The sequence below is a fragment of the Xenia sp. Carnegie-2017 genome, unplaced genomic scaffold (genome assembly GCF_021976095.1).
Source record: "Xenia sp. Carnegie-2017 unplaced genomic scaffold, XeniaSp_v1 HiC_scaffold_24, whole genome shotgun sequence".
In the NCBI taxonomy this organism is placed as follows: Eukaryota; Metazoa; Cnidaria; class Anthozoa; order Malacalcyonacea; family Xeniidae; genus Xenia; species Xenia sp. Carnegie-2017.
The window spans coordinates 5,992,191-6,012,436 of NW_025813487.1; the positions used below are offsets into that span (position 1 = coordinate 5,992,191).

The window sequence follows — 20,246 nt, forward strand, 5'->3', positions numbered from 1 at the left end:
CTACAAAAAAACCAGATTTCTCATATTTGCATAGCACTTTGTGTTGCCATGCAACTAATAATATGGTATCTTACTAAAAAAATTTCATCTTAGTGAGAATGCAATTCCAAAACGGGGGGGGGGAAACTTCGTCAAATTGTTTTGAGTAATAATGGAATATCCTTATTTGTAGTATCTCCACATACTTATCTACCTATCCCTAACCCAAAAACTCTCCTAATAGTGATCAAGCCAGATTATCATTGGCAGTATTCTATAATTGTGCCATAGGACAAATAATGAAATGATAAAGATAGTCTTCATGCTATAAAATTAAATTAAATTAAACACAAGTCTGTCTTCATGTGTGTTTAATCAGAACTTTATGAAACCTTCCTATTTTGGAGAGTTCAATGTAATCACAAGACTTTTAAAACAAAGAAAAACGAAGAACGAAAAGGACATAATAAAGATATTCTTGACTCTGTCTGTCCTTTATGCGTGTTTAGTCAGGAGTTGACGAACGTAATCACAAAAAAATTCAACAAAGATAATTGAAGGATAAACTAACAAGATTACAAGAACATTAATTTCGTCTAGCTGTACTTTTTGCGTGTTCAACCAAAGCTATCATCTAATATTTTAAATCTATATTTATACAAAAATGTAGACAAAAAGATAGCACGGTATTTTAACATTTGTGCAACTAATCTTTGCCACAGCGATGGCAGACCTAAATGACAAGATACAATTGCCCACAACTTTCAAAATATTAAGTTTCAGCCATCAATAGTTTCACCAAAGCCAAGTTACATCGCATCAGGATGCGTAGATGCAGTGTAGATTTTGTTAACTGAGTAAAGAATTGAATTCAATTTAAATGATTCTATACAAGAAAACGTATTTTCTGTATAGGCAAATTAGAGCTTGTGTAAAATTGAAATTGAAGTTGGTGGATCTTTGCAATATACATTCGCTTTTATACGAAAATTAGCTCACAAGGAATAATTACCCTTTTCTTTTGTTTTTTCGATTCGACAACGAAAATACAATAACACTTCTAAACTCCAAATCAATTCTCCGATTTGCTGCGGGCAAATGTTGAATACAATACTGCATTTTTCTTAGTAAACAGAAAAAAAACATGCTGTTCTCCACGAAGAATCATACATGGCGAGAAGATCATTTTAAATTAACCGCTGAATTTCGTTTTGCCAATCAGGAAAGAGTTTGTATTTTCAAAAATAAACCAACCAATCAGAGAGCGCAAAATGTTTTTGAGAATATACTTCTAAAACTGAAAGATTCATGTCAAGTATTAGTTTTTGCGTTTTTGTTTGAACTTTAAAATCATAAATAGCACTGCAAGGTAAAAGAATGACAATATGTATATCTGTGAGCCAATGGCTGTGTTTCTTTAAATAGGATCTTGTACATGTATAAATTTTAAGTGCCTTGCTTCTGACATATATTTCCAACCTAACAAATTAACCTAACACCTTAACCCTTAAATACCCGGGGTGACATATATGTCACATGTCTATTATGGGAACGTCCTTGTTTTAAAATATTTATTTTCTCTATTTAATACCCATTGTGACATATATGGCACTCTTGGCCGCCATATTAATCATTAAACTCAATAAACGGGGGGGACAAGCACTATATATTTTGATTTCAAAAAGGCTGCCATCACGCTTCGAACATTGTAATGATGTCCTTGAGTTGTTCGCGATAGAAATTGCACTTAAACGGTAAAGCTATGACATTTTAGCTGTTTCATATATACAAGCTATAGTTAAGGTATAAAATATAGTTAAATAATGGCATTAACATAAAAAATTTTCATCGTGGAATTCGTTTGAATTGAGACCTGCCAAATATGTCATATTGGTCATTTAAGTACCTTGAAAGGCATTATTGAAATGAAGTAGAAAAACTGCCATATTTTTAAATTATCATTTGTGGAGATATTATACATCTATGTATTCTCTGTAAATATTATTATTACAAATTAAATAATGTCAGTGTGCCATTTATGTATTTTTCATAGCTTTTCTTAGTTCATTCAGTTGACAGTTTCATATGTAAGTATGCGAAGAAGTCGACAAGCTTATGCAGTAAATGATCTACTAGAGTTGATTGACAAAAGTGATAGCCAGTTTGAATTCAGTGATGGGGATTCTGAAGAAGAATACCTTCTTGAAAATGACCAAGAGGTTGAAGAGTGTACTAATAATCAGCAAGGAGAAAATAGTAGTGATGAAAGTGACGGTGTAGATATTGACAATGTCCCTTTGGTTGAATTACAAAAGCGGAAGAATTCCTCCAGCTCCTCTCAAAAAAAGTATGCATACAGATGGAGGAGCCATGGTTTTGATGCACCAGAAGTGCCTTTCCTTGGTGAGGAATGCATTGTGCAAGATCCAGAGCCATCACCATTGGAATTTTTTCATCAATTTGTTTCAAGTGAGATGATTAAAAATATTTGTGAACAAACAAATGTTTACAGTGTAGAAAAGGATGGTGCTTCTGTAGATACAGCAGTCAATGAGCTGGAGAAATTAATTGGCATGTATTTCCTCATGGGGTTGATTCAGCTTCCATCAGTACGTGGAACGTGCCACTCGGTTTCCAGCTATTGCTGATGAAATGAATCGGAATCGGTTCCAAAAGCTCCTTATCTCACTTCATTTTGTTAACAACGAAGTTACTGATGATCAAAAAAAAGATCGGATTTGCGACAATGGCTAAATCAGCTGAGACTAAATTTTCTAAGAGTTACCCCTGAAGAGCACCAATCCATTGATGAGGTCGTAGTAGCATTCAAAGGTAAACATGGGCCTTGTGTGTACATGCCAAATAAACCAAACAAATGGGGCTACAAGTTATGGGCACGGGCTTCAACAAGTGGATTTATGCATGACTTTGTGGTCTATGAAGGGGCATCAGAAGAAACCATTGATCGTTCAGATGTTGGTGTAAGCGGTGAGGTTGTATTGAAACTTGCATCAAGCTTATCTTCTGGTAAAAACCATAAGCTTTTTGCAGACAATTATTTCACTTCACTTCCCCTAGTTGAAAAGCTTCATGAGAGAGGGATTCAATTCACTGGGACCATTCGTAACAACCGATTGAAAGGATGTCCACTAGTCTCTGAAAAAAACCTAAAATCAAAAGGCCGAGGATCGTATGATATGAAAGTTGACTTAAACAAGAAAATTGTTGTTCTAACATGGCCGGACAAAAAAGCTGTGACACTGGTTTCAAGTTATTGTGGCGCACAGCCAATGGGAGTGGCCAAGAGATGGAGCAAAACAGAGAAGTTTGTTGACATTCCAAAACCCAAAATAGTTAATGAGTATAACAAATTCATGGAAGGGATTAATCTTATGGACATGCTCTGCTCTCTCTATTGATATTCGATCAGGTCCTGAAGATGGTATTTGTACATCTGGTACCACACCTTGACAGTTGCCTTGGTCAACTCATGAGTTGTTTATCGCAAGCATCAGCAAAATGGTAAATTCATGGAACTTAGCAAATTCCAAGGCTTGGTTGCAGAAGGTTTGTTAAAGGCTGGGAAAAGCAGGAAAAGAGGTTGTCCATCAGACACCACATCTCCACCATTTAGAAAGCTACCCACCGTAGTGCCGGTAGATGATGTGAGATACGATTGTTGTCGACCACATGCCAGAATGGGACAATGAAAACCGGCAATGCTGCAAGCTTTGTAAAAATAATCACTCTTCTATTATGTGTAAAAAGTGCAAAGTTAACCTGTGTTTCAACAAGGAAAGAAACTTATCTGGAATATCATACCAGGCGATAACACCTTAGTTACTGTATATGGAGAATAATCAGTTGATACTTGACATACATTAAATAATGCCATTTTTTACTATAAATAGTTCATAGACATCTTATGGGTGCTGTTTTATTAAAAGCTTTGGGCTTAGCACATAAATTGGTGTTATTTATAAGTTGCATGTTTCAGCAAAATATTAGAGTAGCACGCACCTGAATGCCCAATGTGACAAATATGTCACAGCATAGAAATATGCTCTAAGAATAAAAATCTTCAATTTTTTTTTAAACTTTACATTTTGGCACTATTTTCAATAAAAATTCAAAAATTCAAATTTTTTTTCAAGTTTTTTATACTTTGGGTCTTTTGGGGTTAATTCGCACAAGACACAAGTACAGTGCATGAATTTTGACTGATAAACTAAACTAAAACATAATATTGTTAGTGTTTTGTTGTATATCCAGGGAAGGATTAACTCTCTATTTGAATAAATTAAATTCAGTCAGGAAATTTGCTTTGCCTGATTGCAACAAATGTAGTGCTCTTTGGAAGGCTTTTTGAGGCTGCATGGAGAATGTCTCTTGTCAGTGCTAGACCTGGCCATTAGCATCTAAAGGTTTTGTTTATCCTAGCATAAACTACAATCTACTTAGTAATTTGCAAGTCTAAGGCAGTGGAGGATCTAGGGTTGTTCAAAATAAATTATAAAACTCATTTTTAATTGAAAAATGTTTTTAAACAATGCAATTGGTTAGCAACTTCTAATGGATAATTAAGACTAAAACTCTTCCAAAACGATTTGCCCTAAAATATTGTTAAATTAAAAAAATTTTCATTAATCATTGTATTCTACCCTGGATGTGCTAGTGTCTAAGGACATTATTCTAAAAACCTGCTTCAAGGGGAAATACTGTACATCCCAGCTTTTAGGTTTGAACACTAGGTAACATTTTTAAAAGTTCAATAACCTGCATTTTCCTCTTCTACCTCTCCTCAAACACTGCTTTCCAGTTTGTGTTCAACAGGCAGTTTTGATTGGATCACCAAACAAATACTTTTTATGGCAGTTTTCAGATTGCTGAACAAACATGTTACAATGGAGCTTATCCAACTTGCAACTGTAACAGAAATGTTATTGCTATCTGCTAACAATTCTGTTAACAACTTCAATTTGATCTCAGGTATGTACAGAGGATGTGAGAACTCAAGTTTCTATATCAGATCACTCCTGTTGAAGACACTAGACTGGAGTATATAAGAACTCAAATTTCAATATCAGGTCACTTCTGATGAAGACACTAGACTGGAGTATACAAGTGCTCAAGTTTTAACATTAGATAACTCCTGATGAAGACACTAAACTGGAGTATATAAAGACTCAAGTTCCAACACTAGATCACTCCTGATAAAGACACTAGACTACAGTATATAAGGACTCAAGTTTTAACATCAGATCATTCCTGATGAAGACAATAGACTGAAGTATATAAGGACTTAAGTTTTAACATCAGATCACTCCTCATAAAGACACTAGACTGAAGTATATAAGGACTCAAGTTTCAACATCAGATCACTCATGATGAAGACACAAAGACTGGAGTTTACAAGTGCTCAGGTTTTAACATCACATCACTCCTAATGAAGGCACTAGACTGAAGTATATAAGGACTCAAGTTTTAACATCAGATCATTCCTGATAAAGACACTAGACTACAGTATATATGAACTCAAGTTTCAACATTAGATCACTCCTAATGAAGGCACTAGACTGGAGTGTATAAGGACTCAAGTTTTAACATCAAATCACTCCTCATAAAGTGATTAGACTTGAGTATATATTCACATTGAAACAAAAATAAAATAAGCAAACAAAAAATTTCAACTCTACACCAACAATGCATACAGCATCACAGCAACAAAATTACATAATTTATTACTCGGAAAGTTAATGTACAGCATACCTAGGAAATCCTGACTTTATTTAAAATCGTGGCCAGAGAATAACACGTTTTTTCAAGGCCTTGACCGTTCACAATTCACTCAACTTCTCTCCCTCTCCGTCAAAAACTGTCATTTCTTCTTTAACGGCCAAGTTTATCAACAGATTGATGGTGTGGCTATGGGCAGCCTCCTAGGCCCACTATTTGCGAACATATTTATGGCCTTCAATGAGAATTCATGGCTTCACAACTGTCCCTCCAACTTCGAACCCCTTCTTTACCAAAGTTACGTTGATGATTGCTTTCTACTCTTCCGATCATTGGATCACCAGGGGCGGATCTAGGATTTTTCAAACATCAGTCATAAAACATAGGAGGCCCTCCGCACCTGGGGGGGGTCTGAGGCATTCTCCCGTGAGAAATTTTGAATTTCAGAGCCTAAAAATGACATTTTCTGCCTTTTAGAGCATTACAAAATGTATTTTGTGGGCATCGTTTTTGCGTAAAAACAACTCATTTTGCTTACGTTTTTTTCAAAAAAAAAAAAATGAAGTGGACAATACTTGAATGTTTTGCCAAATATTTAGGCTCATTATCACGCCAAATATATGGCTCATTAGCATGTCTAGGAAAGTAAAATTTATTTTACAATAATGCTATTGAAAAACAGATATAGTCTTTAAAAATTTCTACCAAGTTGTCAGGCATAGACCCCCCAGAGACCCACATTCAATGTTTAAATGTAGATCTGAAATAATTTAGTTTAGAAATTATAATGATCAGAAAAATTACCTAGTGATCATGAAAAATACTTTGCTGTTTTGCCAAATTTCAAGGTTTATCTGCATACATAGGAAGACATTTTTACTTTATAGAAAATGCTTTTCATACATCAATAGCCCTTTGGAATTTATGGCAAACAATCTAGTAAGTAAATGGACTCCGTCGTTTTCGACGTATGAGGGTTCCACACACAAAATGGAACATCCTGGTCACTGAAATTATAGTGAAGGCAGCTGATCAGACTACAATCACTCCGTACCCTTCACGCAACTACAACGCTGATATCAGCGTGACACAGGGTGACAAGGCTGCAACATTGCAGATGCAGATACAGTCCATCGAGGACATAGTTTCCTCTACCAAATTTCCCTCACATGGCTTTGGTCAACCCGGGCTAGGTTTTCAGACACATTGCCAGATGTGCCACGAGCCGGGAGTGAACCCGCGCCGTCTGGCTTAAAGCTCACGCAATTAACCATTCAGCCACCCGCCCCGTCCCCATCTAGTATGAGCCGTAGATTAACACACCTTTACATCGTGTCAATCTAGTATGAGCCGTAGATTAACACACCTTTACATCTCTACATGAGGTATGCAGTTAGAAAAGGGGACAATATGTGACATGGGACAACATTTCATATATGTGAAATACAAAGGTTTAATACCATTCCAGTCAAATTGTCAAAATAAAAAGCTTCATGGCAGGGGCGGATCTAGAGTATGTCAAATCCGTCGCGCGACTGATGTTTGAAATTCAAAAATTACCTATTCATATTAATTAAAAATTCATTAATTATTCTTACTTTCTTATCGCATTTACTTCGTGATAAAAATCCAGCTTTATTTATTATTGAAAACTAATGACTAATCCAATGAATATCTCGTTGGTAACCAGATCAGTTGAATTTTAATTGACCTGGAATAACCGACTGATAAGCGGGGTGGCTTGACTGGTTCGACGGATAAAGGAGTCTATGAACGTCAAAAACGCTTATTTTATTGGTCAATAGCCAGATCAGTGGACAGTCTGGAATGGTCTCGACTGATAATAAGGGTGGCCGGACGTATAAGGGAGTCCAATTGCTATCTTACAATTGGTTCATTTGAATTTTTGCTTTATTGTGATTGGTTTGACGGATTTCGACTGATAGCCAACTGAACTAACATAGTCAAGCTCACTGTCTGAATTGAATGTTTGATCGTTTCATAGTAATTTTATAAGCATGATAGAAACTAAACTACAATCAGATGGAATTTATGGAAATCTTTTACAAATTCATATATTGACATGAATGCTGCTGTCCAAACTGTGAATTTTTTCAAGAGGGTGAAAAATTTATGGATAAATTTTAAATGCTTGGCAAAGACGATCTCGCGAGCGACATTTCAGTCATTGATGTTCAAAAGAAAGCCAACATTGTTTTGAGTTTTATCAGCAGAAATTTACATCCAAAATCGTAAGTAAAGGACAAGTGAAGTGTATGCATGAATGTAATATATCAAAGTCAATTATGCGAGTGTGTGATGCGATTTATGTCAATATGGCGTATGGTAAGCAGATTGATGCTTCTAAAATTGTTGTTGACGAAGGACTTTTAGCTATGATTTCTTTAGTGCTTGGGGAATCGTGGCCGTTATATGGCAGCGAAATCCTACATTCCTGCAAATATATTTCAATGGACAAAAAATCTGTAGCCATAAGGCGCCATACTATTATTTACTTTATCATAAACAAATGTTTGGGGCTTTTCAGTTTATGATCATTGATCATTCAATCATTGGACAGTTATACTACATATTGTTTAAGATTTGAGAAAACTAACATTGATTACATGAGAAGCTGTTTACTATAACCTGTGATTTTGAGTCTTCTGATCCATGAAGCTTTTTATTTTGACAATTTGACTGAAATGGTATTACACATACATGAAATGTTGTCCCATGTCACATATTGTCCCTTTTCTAACTGAACACCTCATGTAGAGATGTAAAGGTGTGTTAATCTATGGCTCATACCAGATTGTTTGCCATAAATTCCAAAGGGCTATTGATGTATGAAAAGCATTTTCTATAAAGTAAAAATGTCTTTCTATGTATGCAGATAAACCTTGAAATTTGGCAAAACAGCAAAGTATTTTTCATGATCACTAGGTAATTTTTCTGATGATCATTATAATTTCTAAACTAAATTATTTCAGATTTACATTTAAACGAGCTTTGATCATATGAAAAGATATTTATCATAACCAGTAAGCATGACACATGAACCAATTTTAACATTCATGTAATTATATAATTAAAGACATGTTGGTTACATTCTGTTTGTATTTGCAAATACAATGCTACTAGTGATTGCTATATAGCACACCTTGCATATACTTACAGGAGATAATAGTCTAGTGAAATGCCTAATAAACATTTATGGCATTAAGCTGTCCTTAACTGCAAATTTTCACTCTGATAATTTTTGCTTAACCTTTGGCAGAAAAAATTTTGAGTTTTTTCTCAAAAGGTGAATTTGCTGGCACTGATGTGGAGATGGGTAAAGGGTTACAATAAACTTGCATGGTTTGAAGTCTGAGCTTTTCTATATCTATGAACTGTCACTTGTAGTACCAAATTTCTAACTTAACTCATTACATAGAGGTTTGAATGGGGTCTCTAGGGGGGCTATGCCTGACAACTTGGTAGAAATTTTTAAAGACTATATCTGTTTTTGAATAGCATTATTGTAAAATAAATTTTACGTTCCTAGACATGCTAATGGCCATATATTTGGCATGATAATGAGCCTAAATATTTGGCAAAACATTCAAGTATTGTTCACTTCATTTTTTTTTTTGAAAAAAACGTAAGCAAAATGTGTTTTTTTTACGCAAAAACGATGCCCACAAATACATTTTGCATTGCCCTAAAACGCTGAAAATGGCATTTTCAAGGCTCTGAAATTCAAAATTCTCAGGGGAGAATGCCTCAGACCCCCCCAGGTGCGGAGCGCCTTCGACGTTTTATGACTGATGTTTGAAAAATCCTAGATCCACCCCTGGTTGGAACATAAGCAGCAGCATGTTGGCCTCCACCAATAGAGTGCTTGAATAGCAATTTGTAAAACATATACTGTAATATGGTCCACATGACTTAACTTTGTTATTTCTGCCTTTTTAAATTCAATTAGGAGATTATTTATATATTTGACATAGATGCTTATTGATGATGTGAGAAGTGAACATAAAAAAGCTTCCTGAATGCTTTTGTGAATTAGATTGGTGTTGGCTTGGCACAGTTCCCCCTGTTGTCAAATGTTTTAAAAAGGTTTTCTGGTGTATCTGTGTTTCACCTTTTGGTAAACAACTTACTGTGTAAAGTATTAAGATTTAAATAATGGCATTAAGAGTAACTATAACTGGTTTTTGTCAGATAAAGTTCTGTTTGTGACATGATTATTTACAATAAAAATTTCTTTAATGAAGTTTATGGATTTTAGCAAAAATTAAATGTTCGAGCCCTTTGTTGCAATAATTTCTCTCTGCTGGTTGATCAATGTGGTGAATCAAATTCATAATTCTAATCATTTTTCACATACAATTGTTGGTCACAACTCACAAGTGAAGTTTAACCAAAGAGCTAAGCTGTAGGAGTTCGACAATATGTTTTACATAATGACAAAGTTGTTAATTTAATAGAAACAATTTATCAATAACTTCATTCTTTAAATAATTGTGATTTCATATATTGTTCATTAAAAAAAACATCATTATTTGTAAGTTAATACAAATTTGACAGACACGATAGCCACAGGAACTCAATATACAATTACAAATAAAAACTTTCAATTACAATTATGCTGACAAGCTACATTGCAAATGAAAAGTCCCAATCCAAGCATCAAAAATAAAAGTAGTTTAGTCCAAATTTTATACTAATAACGTCTTCATCTGAAGAACGTTCTTTACGCACAGTAGGTCGTTTTATCGCTTTTAACAAATCCATTGACCTTTCAAATAAAAAACTCTTCACTAGAAAATACATAAATGGAATCACACTAAATATATTTATTACCTTTGTATTAGTCCTAAATTATAAATCCTTAGGGCAACTGCCGTTCAATGTAAGAGACGTTCTAAACATGGATTTCGCATACAATTCAAGGCAAGAAACTACGCATAAAACCCGTAAAATTATAGTTGACGAACGTATTTTACAACAAAACTGTTTCTCACCTCATATCCTTGATATCCTGTCTGATGGCATCAAAAATTTTGTCCATAAGTGAATTTACATTCGTCAAATTTTCGAAAAACAACTCTCCATAATATTAACATATATGCATTCTGGCCAGTTAATCTCGCTGATATGTATATAAGACTGGGTTAACGCATCTCTTGCGAAAATTCAAGCCGGAAGATCGATCATTTGCTACTGGCTTCATGGGGCGTATCGGTCCCACTTTACTTTACTTTTGTATTACAAAATCAAAGCTTTCGCGTTTTTATTCGTTTTACAAACTTCTTATCAACGCAAAATTTTATGACATTTAGAGGAAAACTGGTAGAGAGTTTTAACCTTGAAGCTCTGTTTTTTTCGCTTTGTAACGACTGAAAAATAAGATGGCAAGTTGTATTGAAATTTGAAAGTTGAAGGTGACGAGGACAATTTCAGCCGTGCGAGGCATTTTTAGAAGATGAATACTTAAATTACAAATTTACAACAAAGTAAGAACAAAGGTATTCATATCGTCAACATATTCATCGATATTGAAGTTGTTCACGTATGAACTGGTTGAAAATTTTGCTTCGCTTTATGACAACAGAGGTACTTTAATTCGCATATTTTGATGTACATCTCGTAGAGTTTAATCATACCGTTTTCAACTTCTATTGTTCATCAAAATGTCTTTCTCATTATTTTTCTATGTCGATTTGTTTTGTTTCTTCAATGATATAATAAAGACGTAATTTGAAATTATTATGATATTAGCGATGTGAATAACAAAGTGTTGTTAAATAAGTAAATTTGTAGCAATCTTCCATAAACGTCATTGCAGATGAAATTTTGGTAGCAGTAGTAGGATTATGTAATATTTGTACATTTTTTAAGAAGCAGCAGCATCATAATTTCAAAACAATGCAGGTCGACCTTGTACCATCTCACTTTTCTGCCATTATAAAGCCAAGAAGACAAACTTTTTAGGATTAAATATCTTTGCCAGTTGTTCTGTCCCTTTCACTAAAATTTTGCTCGAATCAAAAGTTTGTATAACGAATAAAAACGAAAAAACTGTGATTTTGTAATACAAAAGTGTAGTAAAGTAGAGCCATCTATTTGTAAGAGTTGGGACATCTATTGTTCTCCGTTTTGCTTACATTGATTGGACAATATTGATCACCTGATCAATTTCCGCCATTTTGGTTCCTAGTTTTGAAATTACAGATAGTGTTTAAATGGCGATTACTGCTAGTGATATAGCATTTTGAGATAATATTACGTTTTGTTATGGATAAGTGTATAATATTTGATCGTTGACGGCTACTAAATGTCATTACATATCGCCAAAATCGAGGAATACGAAAAAAATGAAAGAAATGCTTTTACGTCAAAATTACGAAATTTGATTGCGTATGGTGATTGTTGATATAAGGCTCACTCAATTGACTGAAGTGGAGGATCATTTTAGTGCCAACTATAACTGCAAAAGTTCGTGTTAATGCTTTTTCAACAGTTTTCTTATGCTATAGCATGTTTTCAATGGAGAATTATAATTTCTTATTACATTCTGAAATATGGGTCAATTTACAAACCTCTCAATTTATAGCCACTTCGACACTAAAACAAACAAGTACACCAAATCACAAAAAGCTATTATGATTTTCCATGTTGTATGTTTTTTTTATTTCATCATTTAAGAATGAAGTAATTATAATGAGGATATTCGCTGAAACTGCCGAGTACAATGTTTTATTGGTAATGAATTGTAAAATTATACATTCCCTTCTGTAGCTCAAAGTAAAAGATATAATTTACTTTAATAAAATGTTTTGGTCTATATATAAACACAAAGGCATATTTCCATAATTTTAACTAGGAGGGGGCTCTTTGATGTGTATTACAACTGATGCTGGCCTTCTGATGTATATTAAATGTTGCTATGGCTTTCTAATGTATATTAAATTGTTTCTGGCTTTCTGATTTATATTAAAACGTTGCTGGCCTTTTGATGTATATTAAAATGTTGCTGGCTTTCTGATGTAATTTAAATGTTGCTTGATTTCTGATGTAAATTGAAATGTTGCTGGCTTTCTGATATACATATTTCACTAGCAATACAAGGCATTGAATTTTTACAAGAGAGCTGAACCCCCTCCAACACACCCTAGTATGGTCATAAAAATACAGAAGTTTTGTCATTCCTCAACCAATATATTTAACTCTTTGCTAAATTAAAGATTGGATTAGACTTAAAATGCTATATCAAAGACTCTACAAACAGTAACATTTATAGCAAAGAGACTGTTCAACAACAGAAATGTTTTGTGTAAGAGAAATAGTACACTCATTACATGTAATTAGACGACGACTAGCCTTATTGGCATTAGCTATGCCCAAAAAAATAACAAAAATTGATAAGAAAAACCAATGGATATCAATCAATATCCATTGGTTCAGGGTCTTCTTCATTCCCTTGTTGTGAATGACTTGATCCCACAGCATCTCCTACAGGATAAAACAAAAAAATGAACAAATGGCTAAACAATCATTAACAATTTAAAATTTAATTTAGCTATCAACCATTTTAAAATGCTAACTCACGGCTAGGTTGTTGACGAGAAATCACTTCAGTCCTTGGCAACATGGATGTTAAGATAGTCATTGGCACAACAACTCGTACAAGAATATTACCTTCAACTGGAAAAAAAATTCAATTCTAGAGTGTTTGTCAATGTCAACTTTATTTCTTGGATGCAAGTAAAAAATGCTTTAGTCAGGATGAATATGAATATCAAAAATAACAAAAACAGGTGCACTTAGCGTACATGTGGATAGCTGCATTTTGAAAAATGTGTATTGTCACAATAAAACAAGTTGAGTTGTAACAAATATGTGACCATAAACTGATGCTCAAACCACATGTGATTGGAGTATAATATTATGTTTGCATAAACAATTTACAAGTTTCTCATGAAAGTATAAATTAATGCGATTGAGAAAAAGTTTTACATCATATAAGACTTTGAATTAATCCCAAAAGTACATTGCATAGATAAGAGCACTGTTTGCAAGGGCATGGCATTTTTACTTCATAATAGATAACAAAAGAATTGAATACAACACAAAACACAGAGACAGACAGACACATTGCTGGACATTTATGTGTAGACATAGATGGAAAATGGATAAGGTTGTCTGCATTTAGAGATACGATGACTACATAATATAATATGTAAATTGTGTACGTTGCTGTTGAAAGTAAATACTCCAATAAATGCAACAGTAAATCAGATGACTAATGCGTTGTTACGAATGGAGAACATTTCAATACAATATAACACTAACTCAAATTATATTTTAGCAGCATTTTTGATTTTAAATGTTGCTTACTTTGTAGAACTTATCATATAGGTTTGTTAAGTTATGGTTTTTCTATGGTTAGTTTGAATATTGTTTACTTAAAGGCTTTATTTTGTTAATGATAAAAGATACATTATTTTATTTTTACAATGTTTATTCATATTACCTATGGCAGAGTAATAGATTACTTATCATATCTAAATAGTCGTGAGACTAGAGTTGTGTTCTAAAGAAAATTACTTGTTGATGTTGTGTAACTTATTGTATTGTCTGGATTCAACTGCAAGAAGATGAAGAATGAACACGTATGAATAGCATATAAAACTGTCTTCAGAATGTATGACTTTGAAGAAAACACGGCATTCGTAGAGTGTATTCAAATATACTGTATGAATTGATTCCTTCGTAGCTAATGAACTGTCCTTGTAGCTCATGTTTATGAACAGTGACTTGGGAACATAACCTTTGTAATGTAACTATAAACACTGTATGAGATGAATCAGACCCTGATGCCTTTTGAACACTGAACAATGGCTTTGTCATCATTATGAACTATTTTGGGAAAAGTATGATGTAGGCAGCTTGTTCTCACAAAGTGATTTGCTGCACATAGCTACTCACAAAAATTGTCCAAATGGGTAAAAATAGCTATTAAAAGTTTGTAATCTACATTAGTTGCTAACCATTTAAATAGCAGAAAATTTTTTTCATATCTACATAACTTACCATAACAAAGAGGAAAAGCAATGTCTTCAATTTCGGTACTTTGCACCAACACAAATGGTACATTACCTGTTGGTAGTTGATCTTTCTGCTGAACCTCAACTGGAATAAAAGTTTCAATTAGATTTTTTGGATGCATTTTCACAAAAAATTTGTAAAAATGCCTGAATACTGTTAACTTATTGTTCAATTGGATAGAAACAAATCGATATATTTAATAATAGAGAAAGACAATACATTGTCTTAAACCATGTAGTCATATTCTGAAACTATGCTATTTGGATTCCATATTCTATTCTAAAACAAAATCACAAGTATTTGGTTTTTCAAAAATATGCACCCCCTCCCTTATAACTTTCTGTTTACGGTTTAATTCATTTAGAGCAAGAATTAGTGTGCATATAATATTACATCATTCTTTTTAACAAGTACCTGGCCCAGTTACAACTTGCAATTTTTGTGGATTACGTTTGGGAACATTTATGAAAATTTGTTGTTGGTTCATCTGAAAACAAGTAAACATCAGATTTATAAGATCAGTAACAACAACAACTGCTTTGAGAAGCTCACAGTTTGATTTACTTTAATATATTTATACATTTACTCCATTTATCATTATTCCTTGAGTTTAAAATATTCCTTAATGAAATAAAGCTGTCATGGCATTAATGTTATGTTGTATAACAGTTCTTCATAGAAACACAAAGTTGCTAACATAAAGTACGCTAAGAAAACGAAGAACAAACTCATTTCCTCAAAGAGATTTTGCAATAATCAGTATTAATAAACGAAACTAAGTAGCACGTTTAAAGGGGAAAATCGATTTCCCCCACATAAAATATTCTTCTCTTTGAAAACTTGCACAATATTTCAATAAAATAGAACTTATGTCAACAATACTGATAAAATAAAATTCAGTTCGCTAAAATTGTTCAATATATGTTGCTCTCCGAACGTCAGGAAACACTCAACAGACAAGATGGTAGACAACATAAGATAAATTTTATTTGAACATAAAATTATTTTAAACTACGCTCTACTAAAGGCATTTTTATACAAGAAAATTGCCGCTTCATTCCAATAAGCTCACAAGAAACGAGAACAAAGTCATACACTCATAATTTTATATTTTAATAATGCATGTCAGCAAAAATGAAGTAAAAATGTTCCGTCATTTTTATGGATAATTTACATTTCAACATGAAATAATTGATTTCTTCTACCTTCCGTACCAAGGGAAAAACACGTAGAATGACAATCACACACTTCTCAACTAATGTACTTAAATAATATTAACAAATACCAGTTGCAACAAGCTTTAAAATATGGAGTGATCTTGCGGGAAAGTTTAAACTTTAGTTATAAAACAATACTTTCCAACAACAGGAATAACCGCAGAATTTTTACTGCGTCATCCCGTGAATTAGACTTTGTGCTATAAAATTATAAAACTCGCCTCTTAAAGTTTACGTATAAGAATCAAAAAGTTTAAAACACAAAGGATAAATGCTTCCACGAAAATACTACATTACAAATAACTAAGGAACTTACGATAAGAAATTTTCTCTCTACGGAAATACGCCACGACAGCGAAGAGAAATATACTTAATATTTTAAACTCACAAACCTAGTTTACTAAAAAACCCTTTTGTCGCAAATTTGCACGACTTTAACATGAACTAAACGTTTAACGGCGTACAGACATAATATAAAATGAAATCAAAATATAACAGCAAGACAAAAACGCTGGTTTCGATTTTAAGTATCGTTTACTAATACTGTTAGCTTTATCATTGGTATCATTTAACATTTATATGGAGTATATCATCTCCTTTCGTTGATGAAAACATCAATTTTTAAAGACAACCTTGCCATAAAGGACAACATATTCATGCATGTAGCGTTGGTGTTTCGAGCAAATCAACACAACGAAAGATAATTAAAAGTATTCACGGTGAACATTATAGATATCTTAAATGCTAGGTAAGCCAGAAACAAGTTAAAGGTGATAACTTGCATTAAAATAGCGCTGTAATTTTGTTAAAAAAGAACAATTTCACATAATTTATTAACGTATTACATCACGCAATGCGATATTGAGTCATCATATTTGAACTCGGAATTTCTTCAAAAATACTAACAAACTAACAAGATGAATTAACTTACAGTTAATGATCTTCGCAAGATAAAGTCAGTTGATACGCAGAGAGTAGAAAGTTTCACTGTTTCAGATTTACTTGGAGAGTCGCTTCGTGTTGACCGTGAATAATCTGGGTTCGATAAACAAGTGTAAACAAGTTGTCGTACGCAGTGACGTAGTCACAGAATATACAATATATACACTGATCTGATAATAGACTGGATATAGCTTCTGCAGGTAGCAAAATTGAAGCCTAATTATATATGCAAAATGCACTTCCGGGTACCACAAGAAATACAAATTACTATAGAAATGTATGGCGGACAACGTTTACATACAAGGATTTTCGAATATTTAAGGCATTTCGTGACCTTTTACTAATCTCAAACATCTGTCATGGATAAAACAAGTTATGTTAATCAATTTGACGTCAAAATGATACCGATATCTGCAAAATATCGGCGTTCGTGTTCAATTGAAAATTGCGCGTGCAAGAATCGAATTTTCTCCATCGTTGCGAAGGCAAGATAATTCACAGCTCATTTTCCAAGTTCAGAGGCAGTTATGATCTAGAATGAGTTTCGATGCTTTAACAATTCGTTTTGTACCTTTCTTTTATCATTTTTTATTATCTAGACATTGTTGTATGTTACTTTTGCCGTGACTTCATTAGCAGGGTACTCTTGTTGTAGGAAAAAGACAAATTTACTAAGCTTTCTTCCTCACTTTATTCTTATTTTCATTTCCGTTTTTATTTTATAGAGATAATTTAATCACCACGCTTTGCTAATACATTTGGACATGGCCTTCATCAATGAGTGAGTATAGTTGTTATTGACATAACATGTGCATCAATTGCATTGTATACAAAGATTCAGCAACAGAAATTGTATTCCCGTGTAATAAACTACCATCAGAAGCTGAAAACACCCTCCTGCCTTGTTTCATGTTGATATAACGATAGCTGTTGGTTTGAAACAAATTACTTCTGTAGACAAAATATATACTGTGATGATTATCAAGATTATAGTTGTGCACACAGCTTTTCCATTGTTTCTGAATTTAAAGTGATTGCAATACCATACATGGCTAATTTTATAGGCAGATGCTGCCAAAGAAAACCACCTGCCCTACTTATTAAGAAGCTGTTGGTTGAAAAAAATTATTAAAGTGAATCTGTTTTCCTATCTTTAAAAGACATGAGTACTTTGATTCAAACCAACAGCTATTTTTATTCAAGTATGCAATAAAACAGAAAGGTGCTTTTAACTTCAGATGGCAGTTTACCACATTACCACAATTCCTGATGTTACGGCAAAAGTAACATACAACAATGTCAAGGTATTAAAGAATTATAAAAGAAAGGTACTAAACGAATTTTTTAAGCATCGAAACTCATTCTAGATCATAACTGCCTCCTGAATTTGGAAAATGAGCTGTGAATTATCTTGCCTTCGCAACGATGGGGCAAATTCGATTCTTGCACGCGCAATTTTCAGTTGAACAAGAACGCCGATATTTTACAGATATTGGTATCATTTTGATGTCAAATTGATTGACATAACTTGTTTTATCCATAACAGATATTTGAGACAAGGTCACGAAAGGCCTTAAATCCCACGGATTGTTTAACCGTGTGCGTCTTTCTACGACCATAAATTGTTTCCACCCAGAATCTAAATATCACACGAACGAGAAGCAATCATAAAAACAAAATAACTACCTTGATAATAGAAGATAAATCCAGTAAACGTCTCGAACAAGTTGACTTTCTCACTGACAATGACTCAATGTTGTGGTCGATATTCAAAGCAAAACGACCGGTACGAGCACCTGACGATATTAGGGAGTTTTAGCAGAGCTTACGAGTACAACTACGAGTACGATTTACGTCATTTTAGCGCGAAAACATTGTTGCGACAACAAAAACACGTAGCCGTCATCAATCTGAGTACGATGTTTTGTAAAAAATTCGTAGTCGCGACTACGATGTCTTTTTAAGCAAAGAAAGTAGGTATATTTCTTTATTCTGTAAGAAATTAGTTTACAGTACTATTTTCGAGCATCCAGGCTTTAATTTAGAACCCTTTTTGAGCGCAGATGTACATTAAAAAGGAAAATATGACCTGCAAAACTTTCATGTATTTCGTACGCAAAGTGAAAGGTAAACAAACAATAAAATAGTACAAATATATCGTACATAAAACTTAAAATAGTGAAGATTTTTCAGTCTAAAGAGTCCTATATTCTCGCAAAACCAGTATTACCGAGTCATTGATATCATTATTGACAAATAGAGCCGTAGCTGCTTCGCAAACGTCGGTGTTTTTTACAATAAAAAGGCTCGTTCTGTTGTTTATAGCTAAAACTAAATTTTGACGAAGCGACAACGACAACAAACTTCCTCGTGCCATTCTCTTACACGGTCAAATTTCGTACTCGTTCTCGTAGTCGTACTCTTGCTAAAACTCCCTATTAGGGATGAAACCACGGTTAGTTCAAAGGTCAGTGAGAAATTCGGTAGAATTAATCAGTTTTCAAAAAATTGTCAACATTTTGCATTATGCAAACATAATGATCAGATAAATCAAAATGAGAAAAAGTCTCTTTTTTCTAACTATGTATATTTATATATATATAACGACAGTATTTAGGCCAAAGTATAATAAACGCCGAAGTGTATAATGACAGAATTAAGATTCAAACTTTAGAACTGCGACATGTAAAAAATGACGTCATATATAACACAAACTTACGTCATCATTTCGTATATGGCATACATTACTTTGAATGATATTCAGATGCAGCCAGATCATCAACTGGTAGAGAATCTTCCCAATCCAATATTGTATCACGCAATTTACCTCTGAATTGAAAAGAACTGTCAATGTAATACTCCAATTTGAACGATGAGTATTGTGACATGTTCAAGTTAAACTAAAATACAAAATATTTCCTTGGCAGTGATGGCTATGATTTTATGTCTTCTTTTTTAAGTGTGCAAATGATGAAATTGCTAATGACATTTTGAAGGGCAACTCCCCAATCCCTTAACTTGCCCATTTCATGCACAAGACAGACTCTGCCTCCTCTAAAATAACCACTCTTGATAAAATGGCTGCAATTATGAAATGCACATTTTTCATAAGAACCAGATGAAAAACAAAACATGGCATTTTTTTGCCGTATCATGTAATATTTCCTTCATTTCAGGCTTTGTTCAAGGTAGTAAGACCTATATTCTGAAATTCTACCAGGTATTTTGCAAGTCTAAGGATAGTTGTGTATCTAGGGTAAGGCAAAATAA

The 20,246-nt window shown here is 33.5% G+C and overlaps 2 protein-coding genes and 2 long non-coding RNA genes across 5 annotated transcripts; 1 reads left to right on the forward strand and 3 right to left on the reverse strand.

Moving 5' to 3' along the window:
- The first annotated feature begins 1,563 nt into the window (after positions 1-1,563).
- Positions 1,564-4,121, forward strand: LOC124451001. The gene is made up of 2 exons (XM_047001645.1): positions 1,564-1,733; positions 2,033-4,121. Exon 2 carries the CDS (start codon positions 2,073-2,075, stop codon positions 2,625-2,627), a length of 555 nt encoding a protein of 184 aa, XP_046857601.1. The 5' UTR covers positions 1,564-1,733; positions 2,033-2,072; the 3' UTR covers positions 2,628-4,121.
- A 1,487-nt stretch (positions 4,122-5,608) lies between these two features.
- Positions 5,609-11,067, reverse strand: LOC124450815. The gene is made up of 2 exons (XR_006950209.1): positions 10,731-11,067; positions 5,609-6,067 (listed from the first exon to the last, which is right to left on the reverse strand). It is a non-coding gene; the product is annotated as an uncharacterized LOC124450815 (long non-coding RNA).
- Positions 10,161-10,615, reverse strand: LOC124450816. The gene is made up of 2 exons (XR_006950210.1): positions 10,570-10,615; positions 10,161-10,504 (listed from the first exon to the last, which is right to left on the reverse strand). It is a non-coding gene; the product is annotated as an uncharacterized LOC124450816 (long non-coding RNA).
- Positions 11,068-12,906: 1,839 nt separating the features above from the next.
- LOC124450509 lies at positions 12,907-19,782 on the reverse strand. 2 transcript variants are annotated; one of them, XR_006950021.1, is made up of 6 exons: positions 19,696-19,782; positions 16,966-17,069; positions 15,232-15,304; positions 14,803-14,901; positions 13,318-13,413; positions 12,907-13,221 (listed from the first exon to the last, which is right to left on the reverse strand). XR_006950021.1 is itself a non-coding variant. In XM_047001174.1 (6 exons), exons 3-6 carry the CDS (start codon positions 15,302-15,304, stop codon positions 13,151-13,153), a joined length of 339 nt encoding a protein of 112 aa, XP_046857130.1. In that variant the 5' UTR covers positions 16,966-17,069; positions 18,663-18,740; the 3' UTR covers positions 12,907-13,150. The 2 variants fall into 2 exon arrangements, 1 of the variants encoding a protein (XP_046857130.1); XM_047001174.1 differs by lacking the exon at positions 19,696-19,782 and adding an exon at positions 18,663-18,740.
- Between the last annotated feature and the right edge of the window lie 464 nt (positions 19,783-20,246).